General features: G+C 38.7%; 1 protein-coding gene across 5 annotated transcripts in view; it reads left to right on the top strand.

Moving 5' to 3' along the window:
- Positions 1-1118: 1118 nt before the first annotated feature.
- Positions 1119-24533, top strand: part of LOC105095422 (NACHT, LRR and PYD domains-containing protein 12) — a 40806-nt gene continuing 17391 nt past the window's right edge. Inside the window, exons 1-6 of one of the 5 annotated variants that reach the window (XM_064482920.1) lie at positions 1123-1715; positions 2963-3030; positions 12257-12290; positions 16820-16907; positions 17989-18033; positions 21253-22912. In XM_064482920.1, coding sequence (XP_064338990.1) covers positions 16838-16907; positions 17989-18033; positions 21253-22912 — 1775 coding nt within the window. In that variant the 5' untranslated portion in view covers positions 1123-1715; positions 2963-3030; positions 12257-12290; positions 16820-16837. Of the gene's footprint in view, positions 1716-1883; positions 1971-2962; positions 3031-12256; positions 12291-16819; positions 16908-17988; positions 18034-21252; positions 22913-24533 lie in introns of those variants that run through there. The other 4 variants (XM_064482921.1, XM_064482917.1, XM_064482919.1 and 1 more) reach the window with 4 other exon arrangements.

The following is a 24533-nucleotide window of genomic DNA, read 5'->3' on the forward strand; positions in this document are numbered from 1 at the left end:
TCCTTTGCTATCTATCTCTGGACCTTAGTTTTTCAACCATGAATTGTAATGTATGAGTAATTTCTAGCTCTAACAGTATTAATTTCCATGAATGCAAATTTAGTGAATAAAGTGGTAAGAGCCTACTTCGCATACCTACACCAAGAATGTCGGAACATGAGGACAGGTCATCAGGAACCCTATGACTGGAACAGAGAAGAGGATAACATTCCTGTCATTTTAGGACTTCCATCAGATTTCCTTATGGGATGACTATACTCCTCCATACACACTTTGGTTCACTCAGAGCTCCCCTGCCAATCTCCCCCACTTACATCTACCACCATTATTTTTGAGCTTTCCACTTCAGCCCTCTCCCCCATCCTTCTATACTAACTCTACAAGATGCAAATACTGCTCTAGCTAGCCGCGTTTCATTTTCAAATTTCAGGTCAGTTGTCTTACAGTCTTCCATGTGTCCACATAGGAAACTGCCAAAGACATTCCATTTTCCCAGGGCAGAGGCAGTCATTTGATATAGCAACCAGCAAGGGCCCTAGATGCCACCTTTCCCAATCATAGCCCTTCTTCCTCAAACTTCCACAAATGTTTCCCTTACGTGTCAGAAGAGAGGGTCTTGGCATAGCCATTAGTCCAAGTTATCATTCACTCACTCATTCATTCAACAAGTAATTTATTGATAGCCTCTTTGTGTCAAGTGCTAGAGTTCAGTGATGAATAAAATAGGTAATCTCTGTTCTCATGTTCTCAAAATCTACATGGGAGACAGACCACCAACAAATGAACATCTTTGTAATAATAAGAGCTATCACTGATTGATGGCTTACAGTGTCCCTGACACTATTCTAAGCATTTAAGATATACTAACTAATACAATTCACCCAGCAACACTATGCGGTAAAGCCTATTATTGGCTCCGAAGAACATGAAGAGTTAATCCCTGTGCCCTCGCCCAGACCAGCAGATTCCGTGATGCCCAGTAGCTGCTAGCAAGGATCTTGGCCCTGGCTATCTTTGGCGTTAAGGCTCAGCACCGAAGAAAAGACACAGCCTAGCGGCTCCTGGATTCGTGGTTGATCAGACAGGATTCCTAGGACTGCGCTAGACACCCTCAAAACCGCTCCCGCCGCGGTTTTCCCATCCTCTTTTCTCCTCCCTTTTCCCTCCCGCTCTCTAATGCGCCCCCCTTTTCAGGCCGGCCCCTCCCTCTGAGCCGCCTCCTCTCTGAGTCATTTCCCCTTCTCCGCCCCAAAGACCTTGGCTCTCCCTCCAAATCCCTTCCCTCTGGTAGGAAGGAGAGGAAGGGTAAACTGGCTTTGGGAACCAGGTGAGCGCTTTTCCCAGCAAGGACGAAGAAAGCCTCCCGCCGCACCCCCACCCCCGCCCACTCCAGCCGGAGGGACAGGAAATCGAGGGAGTTCCCTCCAGCTGAGCGGCTGGCCTCCCAGTCATCTGAAGGCCCTGGTGGCCGAGCGTGGGTGGTGCCACACCCCGCCCGGTGTCTCCTGGGATGTGAGGAGGGAAGCGGCCGCCCAGTCTGACGGGCCTGCCGCAGGCTCGGGCGGGGTGAGCTCAGCAAGCTGGGGAGAGACCTCGCTGCCCTCGAAGCTAGGGGCAGGGAGGGCCCGGCCGCCAGGCCCGGAAGCTCGTCCTGGAAAGGAGAGAGGAGTGACGGGAGAGGCTAGCGAAGATGCGCGTGTGGAGGGGGTCCTGAGGTGCGTACGTTGCGGGGGGGCACAGGACTGGTGGAATGCGCGTGTGCGCGAAGGGTCGCGGGGGGTCACGTGTGCGTGCAGCGATTTATGGGGATATGTGCGGAGAATAGTAGCGCGTGCGTGCGGCGCGTGCGTGGGGGGCCGTGCGTGGGGGGTGCGTGCGTGTAGGCTTGCGTGAGGGGGGAGGGGACAACGGAAAGGAATGCTGAGTGACGCCGGGGGTGGGGACTGACACTGCGAGCGTGCAGGACTGAGGTAAAGATGTTAGAGAAGCTCCGGCTGACAGCTTCCAGTCAGCATTCTTAACTTTTAAATTTTTTGCGGTGGGGGGAGGGTGGACCTGACCCGTTTGAAAATCTGAGGAAAACTACTGACTATCTCCTCAAAAAAAAAAAAAAAAGGCAGATGGTTTGCGTGTCAATGGAGAGGGTTCCTCGGCCCACGGACGGCCATCGGTAGACCCCAGATCCTGGCAGAAAGTGAGGGGGAAACCCAAATGTGTGACTTTGGCATTTGCCACCGGGTCTTGTGATTCCGCGAGGGGGGAACAGAACAGGTGACCGAGCTGTTGCCTCCGCTCTCTGTGGGCCCATCCTGGGCTTGGTGGCTTCGAGGCCGTCTTGGCCGTTCCTCTGGGACGTGGCGCCCTTAGAGTGGGCGTATAGAACGGGGTCCTCCCCAGGGTACGGCCGCACGGGCGTCCCCGTGGCCTTCCCCATCCAGCCCCGATGCCGGACCTCGCGACCAGGTCCCCCGAGCCAGCGGCTGGTCAGCCCGGCTTTGGGCACCGGCCTCGGCAGTGCTGGTCAGCTCCCCGCTCTCGCTAAGGTCGGAGCGCAGGGCTCAGCAGCGCTTCCTGGTTGGATCCTAACCCTACCCCTCCAACCTGCCCCGTCCCTACTGCGCCCAAAGGTCTCAACAGCTTGGGTAGAGTGTGGAGAGTGTGACTCTTAAGGTTGCGCTGGGTAGGTGGATTTGGGTTCTGATCCCATCTTTACCATTAACTAACTGTGTGATGTGAAGCCATTTCCCTGATCTTCGTGAGCCCCACTTTCCTCATTTATAAAATGGGAGAGTAGCTCACAGCACAGTTAGAAGTGTAAATAAGACTATAATAAATTCCCAGCGCATGGAAGCATTTAATAAATGACAGCTTACCTGGAAGTATATATGTACATGCACATTAAGTAAAAATTGTATTCTGAAAGAATGTATTAAACTGCTGATTTCTTTTTGGTCTCTTCTAGGCACACCTAGCTGTGCCGTCCTCAGCCAAAGTCCACCAGGTCCATCCTGTAAAGTCACACTCCTGAAAGTAAGTGGGACTTATAGTTTGAATTATTTCCAGTGTTCTGATGGATAAGGATTAGCCCATCATCAACTCTCACCTGGATTGCTGCCTCAGTCTTCAAGCCTTTACACTTGCCTGCTTCCTTCCCTTTCATTCTCTATGTTGCAGTCAGAGTTACTGTTCCCTCTGAGAGGCAAAGTAACCTACTGGTTCAGAGCACAGACCTTGGTGTCAGACAGATCTCTGTTGGACAGACCTCATTCAGATCCCATCGCTTTCTAGTTGTGTGATCTTGAACAAGTTACTTCACCTCTTTAAGAATCCTTTTCCTGATCTGTAAAAGGGGATAATAGCAGTCCCTACCTAATATAGGTGTTATGAGAAGTTACAGAAATAATATATGTAGAGTGGCCCATAGTAGCTCCATAAATGGCAGATTAAAATGGATTAGAGCAGTGAGGCTGCTGACAAGAGTGTTTGAAGTGGTGTACTGTGGCATTTAGACTGGATAGGTAGTTGAGCAGTGAGGTGATAATGAACTGAAGAATAGGAGATGTCAAAGGATAGGAGATCTTGATGAGAATGAGGAGTGGGTATTCTGAGAAACAAGTAATAGGGGTAGGAGGTTGTAGACAGAGATTGGGTTAGTGGAGTTCAGGAGTTCTAAAGTGGAGCAGCTCTATGTTTATCGGGTGATCTAGGACACTAATAGCTAGAAATGGCATGTGAAATGGTATGTGGTCAGAGGTTGTAGAAGTAGAGGAGATCAAGGGACAGTGAGGCAGCAGTGTTGAGTGAGTCATCCATAGTCATTGAGGTTGCTTATCTGATGGCATGGGTTGGAATGGAGAGGAAAATGGAGCTAGTGCCAAGCTAAGGTCCACCCTGATTAACAGAGAGCAGTCATTTACTTCACAAATATTTACTGAGCTCTTATTAAATGTCAGGATATAACAAGACAGACAAAAGTCCTGCTCTCATGGAGCTTACAGCCTAGTAGGAGAGAGAACAGACATTAAAAATCCCACCTATAAATAGAAAACTGCAAATTGAGATAAGAGCTGTAAAGGAAAAATAAGGGTTCTGTAAGTATTTATACCAGGAGGACCTGACCCTGTGTGGAATGTCACGGAAGGCTCCTCTGAAGAAGTGATGAGAACTGAAGGATCAACTGGGGTAGAAGGAGGTGGAGGAAGGATGAATGGAGGAAGTGTTCCAGGTAGAGGAAACAAACAGCATGTGCAGAGACTTGAAGCTAGAACATGTATAAGGGACTTGAAGAACTGAAAGGTGTCTCCTACAACTAAAGCATATTAAGCAAGGGGGAGAGTATTGTGAGCTGAGGCTGAATGGCAGGCCCCCTTAGTTATTTTGGGCCACATCCTAAGAGCAGTGGGACTACTCCTACTGAAGGGCTTTGATTGGGTGAATGACATGATTAGATTTATCTGTGTTTATATGTTTCTTCCCTTCCCAGTTTTATTGAGATATAATTGATATATAACATTATATAGTTCAAGGTGTACAACATAATGATTTGATATATGTATATATTGCAAAATAATTACCATAGTGTTTCTTAAGTAATGCATAACTATATGCTCATTATAACAGAATAAGTGACAAGTATATAAATTGTGAAAATCCAATTTGTATTTTTGTCTGTATGCATTATATATGTACACATATATAATACAATAGGTATATACGTTATTACCTATGTATACAAAAGAATTTTATATATATATATTATAGCAACTAGCTTTTTCCACTTAACAGTGTCTTTGACTTTTTTCATGTCTTTATTTTTTAATCACGCAATAATATATAAGTATGTTTTCACGGTAAAAGATTGAAATAATACACAGGTATACAGAGAATAAATCTTGAAACTTGCCTTTTCTGCTCCTTCCATATTTGCCACTCCCACCGTCAAACTCCCCCCAAAAAATAAAACAAAAAAACTGTCAGCAGTTTGGTGAGTATCCTTAGAGTCCCCTTTCCATGCATTCACATGAATAAATATTTCTATATATATAAGTTTTTACTTAGCTTGACTCATTCATATTATGCAGCTTTTAAATTTCTTATTTATTGAGTTTATTATATGTATGACACATGAATACATTTTTCTTTTAGAGGATTAAAACCCCCTTTGGTCATCACTGATTTCCACCCTGATTCTCCCCCTCCCTACCCATTGTTTAACTTAACTTCAAGAACTTTTCATGTTAGCACATGTGAGTCTAACTTGTTCTTTTTCACTGTTGCACATAGTATTCTACCAAATAGATAGGCTATAATTTGTGTAGCCATTTTCCCCATTGACATGGTTATTTCTAAGTTTTTGCTAATACAAAATGTTTTGCCATGTATATGCCATGTATCTCCCTCTTTAGTTTATCTACTCACTTCTAAATTGCTACCTTTAGTACTAGATTCTTACGCATATTTAGGTTTGTTTCAGGATTCTTTATTTGGTTTTACTGATCCATTTATTTATACCTGCATTTATACCACACTTTAAATTTCTATAGTTTTATGTTTGATATCTGTAATGGAAAGCCATCTTTTTTTCAATTTTGTGTTATTCTTGCATGTTTACTTTTTATATGGATTTTAGAATCATATTATCATACCCATATAGAATCTTATTGGTCTTTTTGTTGGCATTGCTTTGAATTTACAGAGTTAACGGGATGATTGACATCTTTACATTTATGAGTCTTCCTTTATATGAATAAATGTGGTATGGCTCTCCATTTATTCAAATTTTTAAGTCCTTTAATAATGTTTCATCATTTTTTGCCATCCTAAAAATGTCTTGAACGTATCTTGTTTGGGCTATTTCTAGATGCTTTATAACTTTTATTGCTACTATAATAGGATTTTTGCTTTCATTTTATAGCTAAAGGTATGTAAGATAACTATTGTTTTTTGTTTGAAATTGTGTCCAAGAACTTTACTGAATTCCTTTTTTTTCCTAATAGTTTGTTCATTGAGTCTGTTAGATTTTCTAGGTTAGCAAACAGATTATGTGCAAATATGGATAGTTTTTTCTCTTTGGCTTCAGTCTGTATACCATGTGTATTTTTCTTATCTGAATGCATTGGCTAGTACTGTCAGCACAGGATTGAATAGTAGCAATGATATCAGATATCCTTATCTTATTCCTCTCTTTAATGGGAGTGCTTCTAAAATTTTAACTATGCTCCTTAGTGTGAGTTACTGACAGTTGCCCTTTATTAAGTCAAATAAGTTTTCTTTAATTCCTACTTTTTTAAGACTTTTAAAAAGCAAGAATGGGCATAAACTTTTGTCAATTGCTTTTTCACCTGTAAGTTGGACGTATAGTTTTTTCCCCTTTAAAGGGTTAATGCATTGAATTGCATTGATAGCTTTTTAAAACCTTTATATTATGGTAATTTCCAAACATAAATGACAGTAGAGAGTACTATAAACCCCCATGTACCTATAACTGAGCTTTAATAGCCATCAACATTTTGCCATGGGATATTTTACACTAATCATGAATATCATATATAATTTCACTCCTAAATATTTCAGTATACATCACAAAAAATATAGCAAAAGGACATTTTCTCATACAATCATAGTTCCATTATCACACTAATACCCAGCATATCGTCAGATTTTTCCAACTGTCTAAAATATGTTTTTACCATTGGAATTTGTTCCGATCAGGACTCAACAGCCAAGGTCAACTCATTGTATTAAGTTATATGTCTTATGTTTCCTTTAAGTTTCTTTTAAAAAACTAAAACAGAAAAACACCTCCTCTCTTATTTTCATGCCATTGGCCTGTTGAAGAAATCTGGCATTTGTTCTGTAGACTCTCCCACATTCTGGATTTAGCTGATTACTTCCTTGAGGTGCTATTTCACTTGTTTCTGTATTGCTTGTATTTCCTGTTGACTGAAAGATAGATCTAAATGCTTGATTAGATTCAGATTCATATTATTTAAGACTATTTCATGGTTGATACCATGTGCTTTCTTTTTACATAATGTTTGCTTGTCTCACTCTTAGTGATACTAAAGTGGATTGAAGTGGTGATAATCTGATCCTGTCATTGTAAAGTTCTCCCACCACGCTTTCATCTAATGGCTTTACTGTTCAGTTGATAACTGTTATGTGAACCAATTATTTCATTAAGGACTTCAAAATTATGATTTTTCTAATTTTCATATTCTTTCTAAGTTTATTAGCTAGCATACCTCTGTTAAGAACTATCCCTTAGTTACTAGGGCTATTTGGTAAGCCTAAAATACAGTTCCTATAGAAAAGACAGGATAAATGCTTAACTCTCCCTGCCAAGTAAGGAATTGGTTCCCTGTTCCACATTGACAGATCTGTAAATGTTAAAGCTACCCTGCATTCCTAGGATTAACCTATCAGGGTATAATGTGTATTTTTAATGTACTGCAGGATTTGAGGGACTAATCTTTTGTTTAGCAGTTTTGTATCTGTGTTCATAAATGAAATTGCCTATAGCATTGATCCTCAGCCTAGGGCTGAGCCACTCCAGTAAACATTTGAAAATGTCTGGAGGTGATTTTGGTTGCCACAGTTTACTGGGTGTGTGTGGGGAGTCCTGGCATTTAGTGAATAGAGATCAGGGACGCTAAATGAAGAATTGTCCCACCAAAAATACTGTCAACATCCCTGTGAAAAATAATGACCTATCGTTTTCCTGTGCTTGACTGATTTTGGTATTAAGGTTATGCATTTTTATATCTAGGTTCATAAGTGAGATAGACCTAGCATTTCTTTCCCTTTACTTGTCAGTTTTGGTATCAAGATTATACTAGCCTTATGGCTGTATGTTGTCATTTCTTTTCTTCTACTTTGCTATGGAAAATTTTATATAAAGTTTGATTAATCTGTTCCTAGATGGTTTGATCAAAGTCTCCCACAAAACTTTTTGGGGCTAGTGATTTTTGAGGTAGGTTATTGTAATTTCACATTCTTCTACAATTAATTGGTCTGTTTAAGTTTTCTATTTCTTAGGCCAATTTTGGTTTTCTTTTAACTTTATTTTTTATTGAAGTGTGATTGACTTACAGTGTTGCTTTCAGGTATACCGCAAAGCAATTCAGTTATACCTATACATACATATATACATATATTTTCAGATTCTTTTCCATTATAGTTTATTATAAGAAATTGAATATAGTTCCCTGTGCTATACAGTAGGTCCTTGTTGTTTATCTATTTTATGTATGGTAGTGTGTATCTGTTAATTCCACACTCCTAATTTATCCCTCCCCACCTTTCCCAGTTGGTAACCATAGTCTGTTTTCTATGTCTGGGAGTCTATTTCTGGTTTGTAAATAAAATTTGTATCTTTTTTAGGTGCCACATATAAGTGATATCATATGATATTTATCCTTATCTGACTTCAGTTAACATGATAATCTCTACTTACTTCTCTTAATATATAATCCATGTTGCTGCAAATGGCATTATGTCATTTTTTATGGCTGAGTAATACTTTATTGTATGTATATACCACATCTTCTTTATCCAGTCATCTGTCAATGGACATTTAGGTTGTTTCCATGTTTTGGCTATTGTAAATACTGCTTCTATGAACATTAGGGTGCATGTGTCTTTTGGAATTACAGTTTTCTCTGGGTATATGCCCAGGAGTGGGATTGCTGGATCATACGGTAAGTTTATTTTTAGTTTTTTAAGGAACCTCCATACTGTCCTCCATAGTGGCTGCACCAAATTACATTCCCACCAACAATGTAGGAGGGTTCCCTTTTCTCCATACCCTCTCCAGCATTTATTATTTGTAGACTTTAAAATTTTTTAATTGCCTTTTTGCAGGGGGTGTAATTAGGTTTATCTATTTGGTTAGTTTATTTATTTATTATGCAGGTACTAGGGATTGAACCCAGGACCTCGTACACGCTAGGTATGCACTCTACCACCGAGCTATATCCTCCCCCTATTGTTTGTAGACTTTTTAATGATGGCCATTCTGACCAGTATGAGGTGATACTTCATAGTAGTTTTGATTTGCATTTCTCTGATAATTAGTGATATTGAGCATCTTGTCATGTGCCTATTGGTCATCTGTATGTCTTACTTGGAGAAATGTCTGTTTAGGTCTTCTGCCCATTTTTTGATTGGGTTGTTTGTTTTTTTGCTATTGAGTTGTATGAGCTGTTTGTATATTTTGGAAATTATGTCCTTGTTGGTTACATGGTTTGCAAATATTTCCTCCCAGTCCATAGGTTGTCTTTTCATTTTGTTATGGTTTCCTTTGCTGTGCAAAAGCTTATAAGTTTGATTAGGTCCCATTTGTTTATTTTTGCTTTTATTTCTATTGCATTGGGAGACTGACCTAAGAAAACATTGCTACAATTTATGTCAGAGAATGTTTTGCCCATGTTCTCTTCTAGGAGTTTTTATGATGTCTTGTCTTATATTTAAGTCTTTAAACCATTTTGAGTTTATTTTTGTGTATGGTGTGAGGGAGTGTTCTTAATTCACTGATTTACATGTGGCTGTCCAGCTTTCCAAACACTACTAGCCGTAAGAGACTGTCTTTTCTCCATTGTATATTCTTGCCTCCTTTGTCGAAGATTAATTGACCGTAGATATGTGGGTTTATTTCTGGGCTCTCTGTTCTGTTCTATTGATCCATATCTGTTTTTGTGCCTCTTTTTCTATTTTTAATAGAGCTATAATTGACATATAACTCTGTATTAATTTTAGATGGACAACATAATGATTTAATATAGGTATATGTTGTAAAATGATTACCTCAAGTTTAGTTTATTGACTTTATTAAATTAATATTGATTGATTTTATTTACATACCATAAAATCCACCTTTTTAAAGTGTACAACTTAGTGATTTCCAGTATATTCACAATTCTGTGCAACCATTACCACTAATTCCAGAATATTTCCAACATCCCAAACAGAGATCGCATAACCATTAGCAGTCTCTACCAATTCCCCTTTGCCCCCAACCCTGGCAACCACTACTCTACTTTCTGTCTCTATGGATTTGCCTGTTATGTTCATTTCATATAAATGGAATCATACTTCCTTCACATAGCATGTTTTCAAGCTTCATCTATATTGTAGCACTTATCAGTACTTTGTTCCTTCTTATGGCTGGATAATATTCCGCTGTAAGTATATACCACATTTTATTTATTCAGTTCATCAGTTGATAGACATTGGGGTTATTTTCACCTTTTTGCTGTTATGTATGGTGTTTCTTTGAATATCCTTGTACAAATTTTTTTAAAATACCTGTTTTCAATCCTTTTGGGTATATTATCTGGGAGTGGAGTTGCTAGATCCCATGGTAATCCTATGTTTAATTTATTGAGGAAATGTCAAAATTTTCCATAGTGGCTGCAGCATTTTATATTCCTATTGGCAGTGTATGAGGGATCTGATTTTTCCACATCTTGGCATTTTCCATTTTTAAAATTATAACTGTTCTAGTGGATGTGAAATAGATTATTATTCAGTCATAAAAAGAAGGAAGTACTGATAAACACTACAACATGGATGAACCTTGAAAACATTATACTGAGTAAACAAAGCCAGACACAAAGGCTACATATTGTATGATTCCATTTATACGAAATGTCCAGAATAGGCAAATCCTTAGAGACATAAAGTAGAATTGTGGTTGCCAGGTCCTGGGAGAAGGGAGAATAGGGTGTTTGCTTAATGGTTACAGCATCTCTTTTTGGGGTGATGAAAACGCTCTGTAATTAAATAGTGGTAATGGTTATAAAACTTTGTGAGTGTACTTATAAAGCATTGAATTATACACTTTAAAAGGGTGAATTTTATGATATGTGAGTTATATCTCAATAAAAAAACACAGAGTCTTATTTTAGGCTTAGAGATGAGATTTAAATTTGCAGCATTTCTCTCCTCTGTTATTGGCAGCACGCATACCATGTAAAGTCACCATGAAAAGTTGTACAGTTTATTGACTGAAAAGACACACAGCCAAGGGTATGAATGGGGACTGAAATTAGCCCATACCCTGTTCTCAAACTTGTTTTCCCTAGCTTGGTGTTCCCCCATACCAGAGGAAGAAGCACAGTTTTACCCTTTTGTAATTCAGCTGCCCGGAGGAGACATCTTACTTTGATTTGTCTTCTTGGGGAGGGCATCTTTTAGTACTTTGCATAAAGATTCCATTTGTTCTAGTGGAAATCCTAGTACAATGGCTACTACTTTCCCATTCTGAAATTTGGGCCATCTCACAGCATTTTACTCTAACTGCATCTGATAACCTGTTATAAAATACTCCCATAATTCCCTAAAAGTCTGTTGACTGTAACTTACTCTCTCATATATTTTTTAATTTCTTTTTTCCTCAGTTTTATTGAGATGTAATTGACATACAGCACTGTATAAGTTTAAAGTGTACAACGTAATGATATGACTTACATCATGAAATGATTATATTGTCTAATATAGATACAACATTAAAGAAATAGAAAAAAATTTTTCCCTGTGATGGGAACTTTTAGGATTTACTCTCTTAACAACTTTCATACAGCAGTGTTAATTATCTTTATCATGCTGTACATTATATCCATAGTACTTAATTTATCTTATGAGTAGAACTTTGTACCTTTTGACTACCTTCATCTAATCCCCTCCCCCCACCTCTGGTGGTCACAAATCTGATCTCTTTTTCTATGAGTTTGGTTCTTTGTCTGCTTTTGAAGTATAATTGATCTACAACACTATGTTAGTTCCTGGTATACAACATGGTGATTCGATATTTCTATACATTTCCAAAAGATCACCACAATAAGTCTAGTTGTCATCTGTCACCATACAAAGATATTACATAATTATTGACTATATTCCCCACACTGTGACTCATTTATTTTGTAACTGAAAGTTTGCACCTCTTAATATCTTTAACTTACTTCTCTCCTCCCCTCAACCCCCTCCCATATGGCAACCACCTGTTTGTTCTGTGTATCTATGACTCTGTTTCTGTTCGTTTGTTTTGTTTTTTAGATTCCACATACGTTGTTGCAAATGGCAAGATTTCATGGCTGAGTAATATTCCATTGTATATATATATATACCACTTGTTCTTTATCCATTCATCTATCAATGGGAACTTAGGTTTCTTCCATATCTTGACTATTGTAAATATTGCTGCAAAGAACATAGGGGTGCATACGTATTTTATAATTAGTGGTCTTGTTTTCTTCAGATAAATACCCAGAAGTGGAGTTGCTGATCATATGGTAATTCTATTTTTAATTTTTTGAAGAATCTCCATACTGTTTTCCATTGTGGTTGCAGCAATATACATTCCTACCAGCAGTGCACAGGGTTCTGTTTCTCCACATCCTCGCCTTGTTGTCTTTTTGATAATAGCCATTCTGATAGGTGTAAGGTGATATCTCACTGAAGTTTTCATCTGCTTTTTCCTGATGATTAGTAATATTGAGCCTCTTTTCATTTGCCTGTTGGCCATCTGTATGTCTTTTTTTGAAATTGTCTATGCAGGTACTCTGACTATTTTTCTACCCCTTGACGGAGGCACTGGGGATTGAACACAGGACCTTGTGCACGCCAAGCATGTGCTCTACCACTGAGCTATACCCCCCACCCACCTCTGCCCATTTTTTAATTGGGTTGTTTGTTTTTTGATGTTGAGTTTTCTGAGTTCTTTGTATATTTTGGATATTAGCCCCTTACTGGATATATCATTTGCAGGTATCTTCTCCTGTTCAGCAGGGGGCTTTTTGTTTTTGTCGATAGCTTCCTTTACTGTGCAAAAGCTTTTTTAGTTTGATGTAGTACCATTTGTTTATTCTTGCTTTTGTTTCTTCTTCTTGCCTGAGGAGACATACCCAAAATAATATTGCTAAGATTGATGTCAAAGAGTGTATTCCCCATGTTTTCTTCTAGCAGTTTTATGGTTTCAGGTCTTACATTTAAGTCTTCAATCCATTTTGAGTTTATTTTTGTATATGGTGTGACAAAGTAGTCCAGTTTGATTCTTTTTGCATATAGTTGTCCAGTTTTCCCAACACCATTTATCAAAGAGGCTGTCTTTCCCCCATTATATATTCTTGCCTCATTTGTTATACATTAATTGCCCATGTAAGTTTGGGTTCATTTCTGGGCTATCTATTCTGTTCCATTGATCTGTGTGTCTTTTTTTGTGCCAATACCATACTGGTTTTTTTTTTTTAAAGATTGATTGATTGATTTAGAGGAGGTACTGGGTATTGAACCCAGGACCTCATGCATGCTAAGCATGTGCTCTGTCACTTGAGCTATACCCTTCCCCCTCATACTGTCTTGATTATGGGAAGTTTGTAGTACAGTTTGAAATCAGGGAGCATGATACCTCTTGTTTTGTTCTTCTTTCTCAAGATTATTTTAGCTATTTGGGGTCTTTTGTGTTTCTATACAAATTTTAGAATATTTGTTCTAGTTCTGTGAAAAAGGCCATTGATATTTTGACAGAGATTGCATTGAATCTGTAGCTTGCCTTGGGTAGTATGGTCATTTTAACAATATTAATTCTTCCAATCCATGAGCACAGTATATCTTTCTGTCTCTTTGTGTCATCTTCAGTTTCTTCCATCAGTGCCCTATAGTTTTCTGAGTACAAGTCTTTTACCTCTTTAGATAAATTTATTTCCAGGTATTTTATTCTTTTTGATGTGACTGTGAATGGGATTGTTTTTTAAATTTTCTCTTTCTGATGGTTCATTCTTAATATCTCTGGTATAATTTTTGTGTCAGAGTTCTTTAGTTGCAGGCAACAGAAATTGATTCTGAAAACCTTGAGCAAAAACAGGGATTTTTGGAAGGATACTAGAGTTGCTTGAAACTACATGAAGTACTCAAAAACAAGGCCTCAAGGAGGTCAGGAACTAAGGAAGCTTCGGGCATTTAGGTAGCAGAACCTCAGACAAACCAAACAATGATTACCAAAGGAGATAAGTAAAAGAGAGGTGTCAACATCCAAGTGGAGATGTTGAGTAAGGCTTTAGATGAATAAATCTCGATCTCAGAGGAGAGGGCTAGACTGGGATAAACAAGGAAGTCATAAGGGTGATTGAAATAATGGGCATAGTAGAGATAATCTAAGAAGAAAATGAATGGCCATGTTCTCCTCCAGCTCCATTACCTGAGGGCAGTACTGCTTATTGGAGTAATTTTTACTAGAGAATTTATTCTATTTTTTAAAGGACATGATATTCCTAGTGATTGGAGGAAGAACCCTGTGTATAGGAATATAACACTGTGCTGGGAACATTCCATCTCATAAAAATGAAGTTGTTATGTGGAGATTTTAATAGAGTGTAACTTTTTTCTGTCAGTTATAATAAATGCCAACTTATTTTTTCTCACATTTATTATTCATATTGCACTCGGTCCTCTGCTAAGTGTTTTATGTGTCATCTTATTTAATCCTCACAACAAATTAGTGAAGTAGTTATTGTTATCACCATATTTTACAGATGGATTACTGTAGTCTTAGAGAGTAAGTAATTTACTCAAAGTCGTATTGCTAGAAAGCAGTGGAAATGGAATTTAAGTAAGGTCTATCTAAGTTTAAAGGCATTTTTACTCCATATCAAATGGTACAACAACACCATTAGCTACAGTTTAGGATTATTGAGCCCTTACTGTGTACCATGTAGTATACTGAATACTTCAAATGCATACCTCATTTAATCTTCCTAATAACCTTATTAGGAAAGTGCTCTTGTTATCCCTACTTAATAGTTGAGGAATCTGAGGCTTAGAGATGTTAATTCAGTGGTTGTCACATAGTAAGTGGTAGAGTCAGGGCTTGAACACATTTGTTTGATTGCAAAGCCTGTGTGCTTCACCAATACACTCTCCTCTATCAGAAATAACTAAATCTTAGAACAGTGGCTCTCTTCCCTGGCTGCATATTAGAATCACCTAGGGAACTTTGAAAAGAAATTGATGCCAAACCTCATTATCAAAGGTTCTGATTTAATTTATCAGGAATGCAGACTAGGCATTGGATTTTTTTAAAAAAGATTTTATTCATTCCTTCAGTTTATTCAACACATATTTAAGGGATATCTTCTCCATGCCAAACATTTTCTAAACATTTACTTTCCAGCAAGATGTATCAGTTAACTGTTGCCACAATATATAACAACCACAAAATCTCAGTGGCATGAAAAATTAAGAATTTATTAATCACTTATTCTCACAGATCTGGAGGCCAGCTGGGATTCAGCTGATTAAGCAGGGTTCTGTTGGGCAACTCTTGATTTAGGCAGGAGTGACTCTACTTTTCGTGCTGTAGGACTGAGTAAACTGGGGTGGCTCTACTTCATGCATTTCTCATCCTTAGACCAATGGACTACCTGGGGCTTGTTTCTCTCATTGCTTGTCTCATGCCAGTGGCAGAAGATCACAAGAGGGGGCATGTAGAACCGTGCAGGCACATTTCAATCCCTGCTCAAGTCACATCTGTGTACACTCCATTAGCCAAAGCAAGTCTCAAAGCTGAGCTCAGAGACAAAAGGTGGGAAAATAAGCTCTACTTCTTTTGTGTGGATCACCAAGTTCATGGCAAAGTCTGAGAATTGGGGCCAATAATTAAATGTAGGTGGGAAAGACTGAAAATGAACAATAAGCCTAATACATAAGAAAATTACCAAGTGTGTTAGAAATTGATAAGTAATATTGCAAAAAAAATTCTAGAGGGTGGTGTGAAGGTGATTCTAATGTGCAGCTGGGACTTAGAACCACTGATCTTACGGTGTTCAACCTGGAAAGAAACCTAGGCTAACATTCCCTCTGCCATTTTGAAAATAATAAAATAGATCCAGAAAGTAGAAGAATCTTACTCAAGGTCCATAGGTGGATAGTTTTAGAAATGGTCTAGGGCCTAGATCTCCTGACTCTCTAGACTGATTCTTATACCACAGTATTCTAATCTGTGGTCTTATTCTCCCTTTATGAATGGTACCAAAATGTGTTGTAGAAGGACAGAGTCATTTTTCCCTCAAGAGATAAAGTACATTCTTTACTGGGCATGTTTCCCCTAACAAACTAATAGCTCCAGGTAATGCCTGCCTTATCAGAGTCAAACCTCACAGCCCTTCATGGACCCTAAACCTCTTACCTCACCTACAACCAGAGACTTGTGCACAAGCCAATCCGGTACCTTGTGACTTGACCTTATAAAACACCCCAACAACCAGCCCTCAGTGTTCATACAGGCACCCCTTGCCTTTGTGGCTCACTGTTGCCTATGACAGCACACCTTAATAAACTCCTTTCTATTCTTATACTTAATCTCTGGTAAATTGTTTTACCAACTTGCATGTCACTGGCTTAGCGACTGGCAGCCTTGTGTCCCACAGCAGTAAATTGACTACATGTCAATAAAAAAATAAGAAAAAAAAAAAAGGGACACAGTCATTCTTGTCTTGACCACAAGCATTAGAGGTATACTCCCTAAATCCTATTCCCTTAGTAACCCAATATAGAGCTCAATTTGGCATTCTCCATATTTGTACTCTTCAAAAGTCTGCAGATATTCTATCCTCTTTTTATTTTTTTTCCTCTTCAAGTTGAAGACTGTTGGTTTTGGTCTATCTTCATGTGATCTCCTAGTCCCATCCCAGCTATCTACTTGGTTTTTGGGCCTTCTCTCTCCCCCAGCTTCGTAATGCCTTAGGTGACTAGTCTTTCTTGAGTTACTTTTTTACTTTGGGCTTCCACTGGGCCTTACAGTCATCATTTCTGTTTTGGATTACAGTCTTCTTGATTTGCCAGGATGAACAGTCAAAAGAAAAGAAAAGATATGGGACCTGCTTGTACCTGGAGTTTATTGTCTAAACATAAAGGTGAGTGACTGAGGTAAGAAAGGGTATAAGCTAGGTAATCCTGTTCATTCTCTTTCCCCTACTTCTTCTCCTCATGGACTTTGGGATTCTTCTGAATTTTAAAAATTGTGTTGTATGTATATAAGTGTGTGTATATTAAGATATTACATGGATACAGAATTTACCCATTAATAATCTCCCTACAATTTTTGTGTTTCCCAAAGTGAGGAAAAAGAAAGACAGAAAGAAGATGCAACTGTTGTTTCTACTGTTTTCCATAGTCCCTAAAGCATTTATAATCATGAAAGACTTAAGTCTCTCCCTTTATTGTAACCACAGATTTTTCACAGGAGATACCACAAAAAAGTAGAGTGAAGATTGCTGGAATTCTTCCCCCAGTGGCTGATTCCTGAACTCCGAGGAATGTTTAGCTATGGGGACTAGAAACTGGTTATCTTCACCAGACCATTCTCTTGCTGCCCATTTCTGTGACATTTTAATATCTGCCTCTCCAGGCTCTGCTTCCTCCCATCCACCTAGTCACACCTAGTCTCACTCTTGCCTATAAAGGTGTGCAAGTACTAAAATCCTGTATGAATGTGGAGGGGTGTGCATGTGTGTGTGTGCGCACTTGTGTGTTTTTATCTATATACCTATATATATAAGTGTTTGGATTGAGTGTGTGTATATGCATTTGAATGTAGGTGATTGTATATTTCTGTAGAACTAGTATCAGCAGTACCTTATTCTTTCTCATTAATTAGTTAGGCTCAACAGAAGCAATACGCTAATGTTCAAAGGAAAGTAAAAATGTCAGAAACAATCACTTCAAATAATGTATGCCCCTTAAAGTTCATGCCTAAAGTTTTCCTTATTAATCATATAAATATAAATGTTTACATTTTAAGTATATCTGTGAGGGAAGTTCTTAGGTTTTATTTTATGTTGGACATCTAATGTGAGGTGGGTTTCTTTCTTTGTTATATGTCTGTTTGGGGAACAGCATGAATGGCTGTAACAGTGTGATTAAATTTCTGTATATTTCATGTTTTGGTATGAATGTGTATTGCGCTACTCTTAACCTAGCTTTTTCCTCCCACAGCTGCTTCAAGTTCTCTAGCTTCATTTTCATGGAAGGAGCTTACAGGTAGATGTCTTTTCTGTTTTACTGTTTTTTATAAGTTTTCAGAATAGTGCTTCCCATGAACCCAGCTACTCATTCTCAGTCCTCTCCCATTTCGTCCCCCATATTCACTGGGCAACAATCTGATTTTTTTTTTTTTTTTGGCAATATCCATGAAGCCCCAGACTATCATAACAAAGAGGACTTTACATCATTTAGAATAGGTATTCACTTACTAGGAGGACCACTGATGGTGGTGGTCAAGCACCAGATGTTCAAAACTTTCTGGACAGAATAGACCAGTCTGCTTCTGGAATGATCTAGACTGAGGTCAACAAATTATAGCTAGTAGGCCAAATTCAGCCAGCTGCCCGTTTTTGTAAATAAAATTTTACTGGAACCAGCCATGTCCATTCATTTACATGTTGTCTATGGCTGCTTTCGTACTAAGATGGCAGAGCTGAGTAAAGGCATACCTTGTTTCATTGTGCCTCACTGTATGGCGCTTCACAGATACTGCTTTTTTTTTTTTTTAACAAATTGAAGGTTTGTGACAATCTTGTTCTGTCAGATAGATGATGGTTAGCATTTTTTTTGCAATGAAGTATTTTTTAAAGTATGTACATTGTTTTTTAGACATAATGCTATTGCACAATGAATAGACTACAGTATAGTGTAAATGTAACTTCGCATGGAGAAACCAAAAAATTTGTTTGACTTGCTTTATTGCAATATTCGCTTTATTGCAGTGGTCGGAAACTGAACCCGCAATATCTCTGAAGTATGCCTGTAATTGCATCAGAGACCTAAAAGCCTAAACTGTTTACAGAATTTTACAGAATAAGTTTGCCAACATTTATGTAGCTCAGCATTCCCCAAATTGAGTTTTACAGATTACTATTCTCCAGGAATTAATAATTTTGCTTTTGAAAAAGGATTCTGTAGTCATTTAAGACCAGAAATTATTGAACTGAATTGAACAAAGTTAAACAGCCTGTTTTTTTTTTAATTGTAGATCCTCTAAGAGCCTTTCACATGATAATATGCATTGAGAACTCTAAAAAGGGGTAGAATGTGCATTCCCCTTACATTATTTGACCACAGGACACCTTTTTCACCGTTCTTTTGTTAATATCTTGCAAAAGTGTTCCATGGAAAACTTAATTGGGAAATGTTAGTGTCGACTGAAATAAACGCACAGCTTAAAAGTTGAGAGTTATGTTTTATTTGGCGGACATTTCTGAGGACTGGAACCCCTTCTAGCCTGGGATGACAGCCTTTCAGATTGCTCTGAGGGACTGCTCAGAAGAGGTAGGGGAGGAGCTAGGGTATACAGGAGTTTTACAACAAAGATCGGGTAGTTGGAGCATTAAAAGATTACTTGTTAACTAAAGAAAACCAGGCATCTCAATTTAAAGAATTTAGTGCTTTTCTCTGTATGGGAGGAAGTAAACATTTGGGCTCATTGAATTCATTCCTTTGACAAGCCCCTAGCTATTTAGGGCCAGTATCCTGTCCTTTCTTATTCTGAGTCCCCTCAGGGTGCACCACTGTGAGTGGTTGCAGAGGCCAGGCTGCAGGCTTGTCTTCACTGGTGGGTGGTAGCAGCCGCTGATGACTTGAAGGCTTCAGCATTCTTTATTTACTGATATGGTTGCAGTATTTTTCGTTCACACTAGTTTAGACATTGACTTAACAGAAGTTTGAACTTGATAACTGACTCTTTGGATTATTTTTTCTATTTGCAGAAAGTGAAAAGCTATGTGGTATAATATTTAAGCACATAAACCATGGCTTCAGACAAACCTGAGTCTTAATTAAGTCTCTTAATTAAGTCTTTGCCACTTACTAGCAGCCAAATCTAGGACAAGTTACCAAATGCTATAAGCAGGACTGGCTACTTATTTATGGGGTACGGTGCAAAATGTAAAAGCAAGATTCCTTGTTTAAGAATTTCAAGATAGGAACAGCAGAGTATTACACCAAGCATGGGTCTTCTGAGCACAAGACCTAAACACAGATTGCACACTTATAAACTTAAAACCCTTGGAATAAGTTGCAGTTCCCTCAACTATAAAGTGTGGATAATACCTACTTTACGGGAAAATTGTGAGAATTAAATTAAAAATATATGTAAAGGGCCTAGTATAGTATCTGGCACAGAATAGGCATAATAAATGACTTCTTTTTAATTCAAAAACAAGCATTTATAGCCATTTTCAATAAATGTTTATTGACTACCATGTTCCAGGCACCACACTAGGTACTTAGGGTACTGTGATGAAGAAGACAGATAAGGTCCCTGTTTTCATGTAGATTACTGTTTAGTGGGAAAGATAGATAATGAAAAAATAAACAAGACAATTATAAGTTGTGATAAGTGTTATAAAGGTAAAACGGGGTCATGGGAAAGGGAGTGGTAGAGAGAATCTGCTTTAAATTGGGTGCTTAGAAGTAATGTTTAAGATCTGAAGGATGAGAAGGGGCTCTCCATGAGAAGAACAGGAAGAGGGTGTTCCAAGCAGAGAGAATAGTTGGTGGAAAGGCCTTGAAGTGGGAAAGAACATGGCATTTGTGAGAAACTAAAAGTAAGCCAGTGTGGCTTTAGTGTAAGGACTGAGAAGGAGAAAGATGTAAAAAGAGGCTGGGGAGCAGAGGTAGGTAGGGCCCAGATTGTAGCACACCTGGTAGGATAAGGTAAGGATTTTGAATTTTATATCAAGTGTAATGAAAAGCTCTTGAAAAGTTTTGGGCAGGGCAGTGACATGATGTAATTGATACTTTTAGAAGATTACATTGGCTCCTTGTGTAGAGAGAAGCCATAGATGGCAAGAGTACATGATTAAGAGGCCATTTCAGCAGTCCAGTAAAGAATTGGTAGTGCCTTGTACTTGGGTGGTATTTGAGGATGTAGTGATAAATAAATGGATTGACGGCTTGTTTTGGAGGTATAAGTGATAGGCCTTGCTAATTGGATGCGGAGGATTCAAGGAAAAAAAGAAATAATGACTCCTAACATTTTTCTGAGGCTGGCACCATTTCACTAAGATGAGATGCCTGGGGAGGGTTTTTTTTAGGGGGGTAGGCAGCGGAGTAGCAGTCAAGGGCTCAGATACATGACGTTTGAGCAGCCTTTGAGACATCCAAGTGGAGATGGTGGTGATGGTGATATTAGTTATAACGTTGTTGTTTGTATTGTTGTCTAGGATTCTGTGATTACTAACTCTGGTGTCACCTTATTAGGTTACCGGGAAGTATTTAGAAAACATCTAAAGGAAAAATACCAAAAAATAGGAGTTGATAAATGTTATCTCCATGGCAAGCATATAAAGTCACGATTGCTTGTTGTAAAAGAACATTGTATATCAGAAAAGCCAGCATGCGGAATTCCTCAACAAGATAATTTTATTGAGATGGAACATGTATTTGATCCTGAAGAAGATGGCTCCAGCTCACCCAAAACTGTGGTGCTTCAGGGATGTGCTGGGATTGGGAAAACAGCTGTGGTGCATAAGTTTATGTTTGACTGGGCAGCAGGAATAGTTACTCCAGGCAGATTTGACTATCTCATCTATGTAAACTGCAGAGAAATAAGCCATATTGCTAAACTTAGTGCTGCTGACCTGATCGCTAAAACTTTCCAAGATATAAATGGACCAATCCTGGATGTTATTCCTGTATATCCAGAGAAGCTTTTGTTCATTCTTGATGGATTTCCTGAGCTTCAGTACCCTGTATGTGACCAGGAAGAGGATCTTAGTGCCAACCTCCAGGAGAAGAAGCCGGTAGAGACCCTCTTACGTAGTTTCGTGAGGAAAAAACTATTCCCTGAATCCTCCCTCCTGATAACTGCCCGGCCTACAACCATGAAGAAGCTCCACTCTCTGTTAAAACAACCTATCCAGGCAGAGATCTTATGGTTTACAGATGCTGAAAAAAAAGCATATTTCTTAAGTCAGTTTTCAGGTGCTAATGCAGCAATGAGAGTCTTTTATGGTCTGCGAGAAAATGAAGGCCTTGACATTATGTCTGCTCTTCCCATCATCTCCTGGATGATCTGCCGTGTCCTGCAGTCACAGGGAGATGGTGACAGGACTCTTATGAGGTCACTTAAGACCATGACTGATGTATATCTGTTCTACTTTTCCAAGTGCCTCAAAACCCTTACAGGCATCTCAGTGTGGAAGGGACAGAGTTGCCTGTGGGGCCTTTGTTCTTTGGCTGCAGAGGGACTGCAGAACCAGCAGGTCCTATTTCAAGTCAGTGACCTCAGAAGACATGGGATAGGAGTGTATGATACCAACTGCACTTTTCTTAATCACTTTTTGAAAAAAGTTGAAAGTGGTGTCAGTGTCTATACTTTCCTTCACTTCAGTTTCCAAGAGTTCCTTTCCGCTGTGTTCTATGCCCTGAAGAATGACAGCAGCTGGATGTTTTTTGATCAAGTGGGGAAAACGTGGCAAGAAATATTCCAGCAGTATGGAAAAGGGTTTTCATCATTAACAATACAGTTCTTATTTGGTCTCTTACATAAAGGAAAGGGAAAGACTGTGGAAACTACTTTTGGAAGAAAAGTCTCTCCAGGACTTCGAGAGGAGTTACTGAAGTGGACTGAGAAAGAAATAAAGGATAAATCTTCTAGGTTACAGACTGAGCCAATGGACTTGTTCCGCTGTTTGTATGAGATTCAGGAAGAAGAATATGCAAAAAGGATAATTGCTGAGTTAGAGTCAATTATACTGCTTCAACCTACCTATACAAAAATGGACATTCTGGCTATGTCATTCTGTGTAAAAAGCAGTCACAGTCACCTGTCAGTGTCTCTGAAGTGTCAGCACCTACTTGGATTTGAGGAGGAAGATCGAGCCTCAGCATTCATGCCACCAACCTTAACGCTTAATCAGTGAGTATATTAATGTATTTTCTTCAGTGTTTTGGCCTACTGCAATGATGGGCCTTCTTGTTTGTTTCAAGTATTCAAGTGCATGATCATTTATAGCATTGTCAGTAAATAAAATTAATTATTTCTGGTTTCCATATTTTATGTCAATCAACACAATAAGGATTTGAGTATTTATCACATATTGAACACTGGCCTATGTAGACACTGAGGGAAAGCTAACATTTTTGAGCACTTACTATGTGCCAGGCACTGTGCTAGTCACTATAAGTGTGTGTATGTGAGTATGTGTGTTTATTAGTCTTCAATGTCATTCTGTGAAGGTGCTTTCTAATTATAAAAAGTTATGAGCACATAAGTCATTAAGATTATTTTTGGGGACTCTGCTATTTTGGTGTTGATAACTATTCTGGAAAAGATTGTAAACTTCATGTTGAATTGGTCATCACTCTCCTCTACATATACTTCATCACTGAGGCCTCAAAAACCACCAGGTTAGTAAGGGGCAGAGCTGCACTCCTGTGAATATTGCTATAAAGCCTTAGTTCTTTTTGCCAGACTTGCACCTTCACGGAAAGTCAAGAGCTGGGGTTGAAAGAGGCTTAGGTAAACCATTTATACAATACAGACTCTGTATACTACAAATACAGCTCTACTGGCTAAAGCAGCCAAGAAGACTTATACCTTTGTTATTTGGAAAATGCCACTGATCATAGGTCCATTCTCAATACTCAGTTTAATATTGACAGCGCCTCTCCTTTACTTGTTGGGCCAGCTGAGGGGTAGGAGACCTTGACAAGGAGATGAGAGTGGGCAGAAGGTTCGACTTGGAAAGTGCATTAACCTGAGTCTTTTCTCAGATAGTTATATTTCTTCAGTGGGCAGTAACATAGAAGTGGAAATGAGCATGGGGTATTTGTGTTTGTGGGAAGTGAAGAAGGGAAGAGAGGTGCAGCAAGAGTTTGTGTTTAAGACCAGAGGGAAAGGGGTAGGAAAAATTACATGAACTTGGAATTATGAAGGACCTTGGCTGCAATGTCTTGATGAATTCATGACAGCTTCAATTCAACTATATATTATAAAGTAAAATAACAGACAGCATACATTGAGAGATTTTTAAGCACTGATGCAAGCAAAAAGGGGCTTCTGGTTCATTCTGGCTTTCCAGAAAACCAGCCTTAGGTGAAGTCCCCAAACTTCAATCCTATTGACTTTATCAGAGAGCTTAAACTCTCTTCAAATTGTAAACCCCAAAACTCTTTTCCCAAGCATGTTGACTAAGTGAGAATTTAACTACAGTTGGTCCTTGAACAGCAAAGGTTTGAACTGTAAAGGTCCACTTATACATGGATTTTTTTTTTCAATAAATGTATACTACAATATTGAGGTTGGTTGAATTCTTGGATGCAGAAGCTCGGATATGGAGGGATAGGGAGGACTGACTGTAAAGTTTTACATGAATTTTTGACTGGAGGGGATCGGTGCCCCTAACTCCCACATTTTTCAATTGTATTGAACTTTTCTAGTTCTCAATTATTGTCATTAATTCTTCCGTTAGTACTGACAACCAAGAATCAGTTATATTATAAAGATAGCTTGGGCAAGTCACTTGACCTCTCTGAGC

Source organism: Camelus dromedarius, chromosome X (genome assembly GCF_036321535.1).
Source record: "Camelus dromedarius isolate mCamDro1 chromosome X, mCamDro1.pat, whole genome shotgun sequence".
Taxonomy (NCBI): domain Eukaryota; kingdom Metazoa; phylum Chordata; class Mammalia; order Artiodactyla; family Camelidae; genus Camelus; species Camelus dromedarius.